Consider the following 9,514-nt stretch of genomic DNA (forward strand, 5'->3'; position numbering starts at 1 on the left):
CACACACCACTGGCGACTAATACACACACCACTGGCGACTAATACACACACCACTGGCGACTAATACACACACCACTGACCACTAATACACCACTGGCGACTAATACACACACCATCGGCGACTAATACACACACCACTGGCCACTAATACACCACTGGTCACTAATACACACACCATCGGCGACTAATACACACACCACTGGCCACTAATACACCACTGGTCACTAATGCACACACCATCGGCGACTAATACACACACCACTGGCGACTAATACACACACCACTGGCCACAAATACACACACCACTGACCACTAATACACACACCACTGGCCACTAATACACACACACCACTGGGCACTAATACACACACCACTGACCACTAATACACACACCACTGACCACTAATACACACACCACTGGCCACTAATACACACACCACTGGCCACAAATACACACACCACTGACCACTAATACACACACCACTGGCGACTAATACACACACCACTGACCACTAATACACACACCACTGACCACTAATACACACACCACTGGCCACTAATACACACACACCACTGGGCACTAATACACACACCACTGACCACTAATACACACACCACTGACCACTAATACACACACCACTGACCACTAATACACACACCACTGGCCACTAATACACACACCACTGACCACTAATACACACACCACTGGCCACTAATACACACACACCACTGGGCACTAATACACACACCACTGGCCACTAATACACACACCACTGGGCACTAATACACACACCACTGACCACTAATACACACACCACTGACCACTAATACACACACCACTGACCACTAATACACACATCACTGGCCACTAATACACACACCACTGGCCACAAATACACACACCACTGACCACTAATACACACACACCACTGACCACTAATACACACACCACTGGCCACTAATACACACACACCACTGGGCACTAATACACACACCACTGGCCACTAATACACACACACCACTGGGCACTAATACACACACCACTGACCACTAATACACACACCACTGACCACTAATACACACACCACTGGCCACTAATACACACACCACTGGCCACAAATACACACACCACTGACCACTAATACACACACCACTGGCGACTAATACACACACCACTGACGACTAATACACACACCACTGGCCACAAATACACACACCACTGACCACTAATACACACACCACTGGCGACTAATACACACACCACTGACCACTAATACACACACCACTGACGACTAATACACACACCACTGGCGACTAATACACACACCACTGGCCACTAATACACACACCACTGACCACTAATACACCACTGGCCACTAATACACACACCACTGACGACTAATACACACACCACTGGCCACTAATACACACACCACTGGCGACTAATACACACACCACTGACCACTAATACACACACCACTGGCGACTAATACACACACCACTGGCCACTAATACACACACCACTGGCCACTAATACACACACACCACTGGGCACTAATACACACACCACTGACCACTAATACACACACCACTGACCACTAATACACCACTGGCGACTAATACACACACCACTGACGACTAATACACACACCACTGGCCACTAATACACACACCACTGGCGACTAATACACACACCACTGACCACTAATACACACACCACTGGCGACTAATACACACACCACTGGCCACTAATACACACACCACTGGCCACTAATACACACACCACTGGCCACTAATACACACACCACTGGCGACTAATACACACACCACTGACCACTAATACACACACCACTGACGACTAATACACACACCACTGGCGACTAATACACACACCACTGGCCACTAATACACACACCACTGGTCACTAATACACACACCACTGGTCACTAATACACACACCACTGGTCACTAATACACACACCACTGGCGACTAATACACACACCACTGACCACTAATACACACACCACTGACGACTAATACACACACCACTGGCGACTAATACACACACCACTGGTCACTAATACACCACTGGCCACTAATACACACACCACTGGCGACTAATACACACACCACTGGCGACTAATACACACACCACTGGTCACTAATACACCACTGGCCACTAATACACACACCACTGGCGACTAATACACACACCACTGGCGACTAATACACACACCACTGGCGACTAATACACACACCACTGGCGACTAATACACACACCACTGGTCACTAATACACCACTGGCCACTAATACACACACCACTGGCGACTAATACACACACCACTGGCGACTAATACACACACCACTGGCCACTAATACACACACCACTGGCCACTAATACACACACCACTGGTCACTAATACACCACTGGCCACTAATACACACACCACTGGCCACTAATACACACACCACTGGCGACTAATACACACACCACTGGCCACTAATACACACACCACTGGCGACTAATACACACACCACTGACCACTAATACACACACCACTGGCGACTAATACACACACCACTGGCCACTAATACACACACCACTGACCACTAATACACACACCACTGGCGACTAATACACACACCACTGGCCACTAATACACACACCACTGGCGACTAATACACACACCACTGACGACTAATACACACACCACTGGCGACTAATACACACACCACTGACCACTAATACACACACCACTGGCGACTAATACACACACCACTGACGACTAATACACACACCACTGGCGACTAATACACACACCACTGACCACTAATACACACACCACTGGCGACTAATACACACACCACTGGTCACTAATACACCACTGGCCACTAATACACACACCACTGGCGACTAATACACACACCACTGGCGACTAATACACACACCACTGGTCACTAATACACCACTGGCCACTAATACACACACCACTGGCGACTAATACACACACCACTGGCGACTAATACACACACCACTGGCGACTAATACACACACCACTGGCGACTAATACACACACCACTGGTCACTAATACACCACTGGCCACTAATACACACACCACTGGCGACTAATACACACACCACTGGCGACTAATACACACACCACTGGCCACTAATACACACACCACTGGCCACTAATACACACACCACTGGTCACTAATACACCACTGGCCACTAATACACACACCACTGGCCACTAATACACACACCACTGGCGACTAATACACACACCACTGGCCACTAATACACACACCACTGGCGACTAATACACACACCACTGACCACTAATACACACACCACTGGCGACTAATACACACACCACTGGCCACTAATACACACACCACTGACCACTAATACACACACCACTGGCGACTAATACACACACCACTGACCACTAATACACACACCACTGGTCACTAATACACCACTGGTCACTAATACACCACTGACCACTAATACACACACCACTGGCCACTAATACACACACCACTGGCCACTAATACACACACCACTGACCACTAATACACACACCACTGGCGACTAATACACCACATTCTTCATCGAAAACGTCTAATATACTCTCAGGTTTACGTCTAATTCTTGTGTTTGTCGAGGACGTCTGATAAGTTGTCGTTGGTAAGCAGGTCCCAAAAGTGGCCTTGGTAAGAAAGGCTTGTGAACTGTCTGGCCTTAAGATAGCCTGGGTACACACTCTTAGACTTTATGCTCTCAAAAGCTTGCTATGACTGTGAGTGATGTCCGTGACATAATGACCTCAAGTGACTTCTCGTACCTGTTCTTCACTTGCGGTGGTGTCATGTGAAATGCCAGTTTAGAGGGGGGGGGGTGGCTTTTTACTGTGTACTCACCTATTTGTGCTTGCGGAGGTTGAGCTCTGGTTCTTTGGTCCCGCCTCTCAACTGTCAATCAACTGGTGTACAGGTTCCTGAGCCTACTGGGCTCTATCATATCTACACTTGAAACTGTGTATGGAGTCAGCCTCCACCACATCACTGCCTAATGCATTCCATTTGTCAACCACTGACACTAAAAAAGTTCTGTGTGTGTGTGTGTGTAATTACCTAAGTGTATAACCTAAGTGTAGTTACAGGATGAGAGCTATGCCCGGTGTCCCGTCTTCCCAGCACTCTTTGTCATATAACGCTCTGAAACTACAGGGTCCTCTTCTGCCCCAGACACGCACACACACACACGTGTGTGTGTCTACTCACCTAATTGTACTTGCGGGGGTTGAGCTCTGGCTCTTTGGTTGTGCCTCTCAACTGTCAATCAACTGGTGTACAGGTTCCTGAGCCTACTGGGCTCTATCATATTTACATATGAAACTGTGTATGGAGTCAGCCTCCACCACATCACTGTGTGTGTGTGTGTGTGTGTGTGTGTGTGTGTGTGTGTGTGTGTGTGTGTGTGTGTGTGCGTGCGGGGGGTAAAAACACAGGGAGATATGCATTCGATGCTCGGTAATGAGAACACAAGGGATCACTTGTGTGATGAAGAGGCTTCCCGCCGAACTCCTCCGAGGAGCAGTTTCCAGTAGGATGGAAAGTGTGTGTGTGTGTGTGTTTACTAGTTGTGTTTACTAGTTGTGTTTTGCGGGGGTTGAGCTTTGCTCTTTCGGCCCGCCTCTCAACTGTCAATCAACTGTTTACTAACTACTTTTTTTTTTTTTTTCTTTCCCACACCACACACACACACACACCCCAGGAAGCAGCCCGTGACAGCTGACTAACTCCCAGGTACCTATTTACTACTAGGTAACAGGGGCACTTAGGGTGAAAGAAACTTTGCCCATTTGTTTCTGCCTCGTGCCTCGTGTGTGTGTGTGTGTGTGTGTGTGTGTGTGTGTGTGTGTGTGTGTGTGTGTGTGTGTGTGTGTGTGTGTGTTGGTGTGAGATGGTAAACAGGTGCTTAGGTTGAGGACTGGCCAGCAGAGTGACACATGATGTAGAGCCCGCGAAATTGGGTCATTAAACACCGTGATAAGAGAGATGTGTTGCTGGTCTGCAGATAGTGAGGAAGGCAAGCTGTGTGGCAGGGTAATGAGAGAAGAGTTTGCAAAGACAAACATTCACGGTAAAAAAAAATAATAATAAAGGAGATGCTAGTGTGCGTAAGTAAGGGATGTTCCGTTGATTTTTGCGAGGTCAGGCTTACAGGTGGCTGGCTATGAAGACTGGAAGGGGCCACAAGACAGGCTATAGCCATGCACAGCACCCGGGGTACTTTACCTCTTCTGCGGCTCAGTGAAGACGAACCTGTAGATGCAGCTCATGCAGGCGTATCCCAGGCAGAAGAGGAACAGCTCTCGGTATATGAGCTTATACAGGGAACCCTTCCACTTGAAGAGGAGGCGGGTGAAGCCGCCGGAGGTGGAGGAGGCGACGTCATACTGATAGGAGACCGTCATGGCTCCTACGGCAAACACTGACAGAGGCGGGGAGGACGCTCCCCACCAGCGTCACACTGTAGGGCCCCCAGGAAGGTCCCCGTGTGGCGGGTGTCACTGTTCACCGCACACACACACACACACACACACACACACACACACACACACACACACACACACACACACACACACGAGGCCCTGCTAGCCGCACGCTGTCGCAAACTCTTCGTTCCCTCTACAGGTCAACACCACTGCAACAGTCACACACCTGCTGTCGGGCCCCGGCATCCTACACCACTACACACCCGCAACCCCCCCCCCCCCCTCCCTAACCCTCAACCCCTGCAGTGTATTACATCTATCACAAACACCACTGGTCCGGAAAATTCACTGAAATGCACAATCACTGTTTTCTGGATGTGGCCGAACGCGTTCACACGTGAGGAAGCTGGACGGGTCGGGTAACGAAGTCACAGATCGCCGACGACTGTAGCCAGGTCGGTGTGGGCTACGTCGGCCAGTCCCCCCTCCCGTGTTCGGGTGGCCTAGGGGTGGGGGGGGGTGTGACCCCCACTCTTTGGCAGTCCGAGGCAAGCCTTCCGCACCTGCCCGTGGTGTTTACCCGGTTATTAATCTCCAGCAAGGTGTGTGTGATAATAGTGGAGGGCGGCGCAGCGCGGGCGGCGGCAGCGACTACCACCTTGTTCACGTGTGGTGGTGGGCGTCGGGGGGCGTGCGGGCGGCCATAGAGGCCAGGGGGAGTGACGTCAGGCTGCAGGGATGGTGATCCCTGGTGGGGCGGAGGTTACGTCGGCCTGGTGATGTGGTTGGCCTGGGTTGGTGCACACTGGCTGGTGATGCTGGTGCTCCCAGCGCTGCCTGCCGGGCTCCGCTCTGGTATAATTTTAGCGTGGCAGCCTGGCTGGCCCGCCTGGGCCCTGGCCCATGTTTAGCTCCTGCGACGCCTCGCTAACAATGCCAAACCTAACCCGCTACTTTTAGGGGACACGTTTCACACAAATCTGCGATAGTGAGGGGTGAGTGTGGGGTCCATAGCCAGCCACACGCAGGAGGAGGTCAACGCAGGTCGGGCGGCGGCCGCTGCCTTAGCATCATCTGTCAATCAGCGTCTTCCTGGACGTGCACAATGACAGTTGTCACTTGTCACAACACGGCCGCCCTTGCTCTTCTCATGCCTGACACAAGCGTGACAGCTGGATTGGCATCTGGGTCTTTGCCTCTCTGGCTGAGTGCCACCTGATAACTGCCTCCAGGCTAATGACTCCGCCGGGAACACACATCAACTTGAAAAATAAATATGAGCTTCGCATCAGATAACTGACTTCTGAGGAGAGTGAGATTTATCTCCTAAACAACCGTCCACGATGCTAGCTAAAAAAACAGAAAACGCTGTGGCCACAATAAAAGATATCAGTGCCTTCCTATATTGTCGTGTCTGAGAGGTTGGACACTAGTGGGATACGAACCCACAGCACTCAGGCTAAGTTACCTCTCAAGGCAGCCCTGTGGGGCTTCCCCACAGCTGCTCGAGGTGTACACACGCTGGTGTGAGCCTGCTCCCACGGCCTGTGCCAGGTAAGATCAGCTCATCTCTATACACAGGTGAGAACCGCCCCGAGAGCTGCCAAACACAGCACACCAGATTCCCGCGTACCGGCACCCCAGTGTCTACAAGATGTGTGAATATTATATCACCCGAATGCAGACGAGGAGTCACAATAGCGTGGCAGTCATATGTTGACCAAACCACACACTAGAAAGTGAATTGACTTGTGCCACCTGATAACTCTCTGATTCTCAAGTCACACAATCGACTTGAAAATGGTCCAGGACGGACCGAAAATGTCGTCGTCCCTTCACTTTGTAGTGTGGGGTTTGGTCAACATATCGCCCGAATGGACGGTAGAGCGACGGTCTCGCTTCATGCAGGTCGGCGTTCAATCTCCGGCCGTCCATGTGTTTGGACACCATTCTCCCCCCCCCCTCCCCCCCTTCCCGTCCCATCCCTATTCCTTATCCTGACCCCTTCCCAGTGCTATATAGTCGTAATGACTTGGCGCTTTCCCAGATAACTCCCTGTCCCTATATTACCCGAAGTTGATGCTTACAAGCAAATGTGTTAATAAAATAATGCATTGCATCAATTAGCTACAATATCAGCTAATCCAATTTCTTAATTTATTTGGCTTCGTCTCATCATTTCTTTATCTTATCTCGATAAAGAGACCGTAGAGAGCATGAAAGAAAATTTACATACGGTTCCAAGAAGTAAATTATTGTTGTAAATAGGCAATGTACACAGGTAAATAGGCTAAGACAACTAGTGTAATGATACTCTCAAGTTGCATTGTGGTTGCATCTTAGACTTGTAACTTGAGTAATACCTAAACTTAATACAGTACTGATTTAAACAGATTGTGTAGATACAAGGCACAGAAAAACTATGAAATATGGGGGTGCTCCATGTTGCCAATTTGTACAAGATTACGATAATTCGATGATCAGCTTTCACACGAACGCTGATCCTTCTGAGACCAGAGACCAGATCCACTGGTCTCTTACGTACGTCTCATCCACTGTGAAAGACGTGCGTAAGAGGCCAGTGGATGAGACGTGCGTAAGAGACCAGTGGATGAGACGTGCGTAAGAGACCAGTGGATGAGACGTGCGTAAGAGACCAGTGGATGAGACGTGCGTAAGAGACCAATGGATGAGACGTGCGTAAGAGACCAGTGGATGAGACGTGCGTAAGAGACCAGTGGATGAGACGTGCGTAAGAGACCAGTGGATGAGACGTGCGTAAGAGACCAGTGGATGAGACGTGCGTAAGAGACCAGTGGATGAGACGTGCGTAAGAGACCAGTGGATGAGACGTGCGTAAGAGGCCAGTGGATGAGACGTGCGTAAGAGACCAGTGGATGAGACGTGCGTAAGAGACCAGTGGATGAGACGTGCGTAAGAGACCAGTGGATGAGACGTGCGTAAGAGACCAGTGGATGAGACGTGCGTAAGAGACCAGTGGATGAGACGTACGTAAGAGACCAGTGGATGAGACGTGCGTAAGAGATCAGTGGATGAGACGTGCGTAAGAGACCAATGGATAAGACGTGCGTAAGAGACCAGTGGATGAGACGTGCGTAAGAGACCAGTGGATGAGACGAGTAGAAGAGACGAATGTAAGAGAAGAGTGTAACTTGTTATGACAATTGAACATAAAGAGTGAGACTAATCATTGGCCGGAGTCATACAAGCTAAAGATGGACCATAAAACTCTCTCTTCTCACTCGTAAGATGCCTGGCAAGATGCCTCAAAACAGTGACGTCTTGCGTCCTCTGCACCTCAAGCAAGATGTCTACATATCACAGGATCTTGCTTGGTGATGCTGGAGACATTGATGATTCATGACTGCAGGCGATGAGACACAATAACGTGGCTGAAGTATGTTGACCAGACCACACACTAGAAGGTGAAGGGACGACGACGTTTTCGGTCCGTCCTGGACCATTCTCAAGTCGATTGTGAATGATTGCGACCATTCTCTCAAATCGACTTGAGAATGGTCCAGGACGGACCGAAACGTCGTCGTCCCTTCACTTTCTAGTGTGTGGTCTGGTCAACATAGATGATGACCGTTATTATCCTGAGATGACGTGTGTGTGTGTGTGGTATTCACTGCTCGATCAGTGCCCGTCGAGGATGTCCGCCTCCGCTCTTGGAAACATCTTCCTTGCAAGGTTCCGTCTCGCTAGCATGATAGTGGAACACCTTTATTTCAAGGTGTGGCCGCCGCCTCCCCGTCAGAGCATCATGACAGCGACAGCGGCTGGTCCAGTGAGGGTGAAGCTGGCGTAGTGAAGCCTCTCGTAGTAGGCAGCTTCCCCGACCTGAAGGTGTACCTTGCACGGGCTGGCCTCCGCCTCCAGCTCCAGCAGGGTCTCCGCCTGGGGGAGAGTGAGAGAGTGAGAGTGAGAGTGAGAGAGAGAGAGAGAGAGAGAGAGAGAGAGAGAGAGAGAGAGAGAGAGAGA

At 50.1% G+C, this 9,514-nt stretch overlaps 2 protein-coding genes across 2 annotated transcripts in view; both read right to left on the reverse strand.

Annotated features, from left to right (window-relative positions):
* LOC123759108 (bestrophin-4) overlaps nucleotides 1-6,858 on the reverse strand; it is a 112,004-nt gene extending 105,146 nt beyond the window's left edge. The window contains 1 exon segment of the mRNA XM_045743968.2: nucleotides 5,310-6,858. Coding sequence (XP_045599924.1) covers nucleotides 5,310-5,488 — 179 coding nt within the window. The 5' untranslated portion in view covers nucleotides 5,489-6,858.
* Nucleotides 6,859-9,080: 2,222 nt separating this feature from the next.
* LOC123759160 (uncharacterized) overlaps nucleotides 9,081-9,514 on the reverse strand; it is a 45,859-nt gene continuing 45,425 nt past the window's right edge. The window contains exon 16 of the mRNA XM_069324985.1: nucleotides 9,081-9,430. Coding sequence (XP_069181086.1) covers nucleotides 9,159-9,430 — 272 coding nt within the window. The 3' untranslated portion in view covers nucleotides 9,081-9,158. The remainder of the gene's footprint in view (nucleotides 9,431-9,514) is intronic.

The sequence above is a fragment of the Procambarus clarkii genome, chromosome 15 (assembly GCF_040958095.1).
Source record: "Procambarus clarkii isolate CNS0578487 chromosome 15, FALCON_Pclarkii_2.0, whole genome shotgun sequence".
In the NCBI taxonomy this organism is placed as follows: Eukaryota; Metazoa; Arthropoda; class Malacostraca; order Decapoda; family Cambaridae; genus Procambarus; species Procambarus clarkii.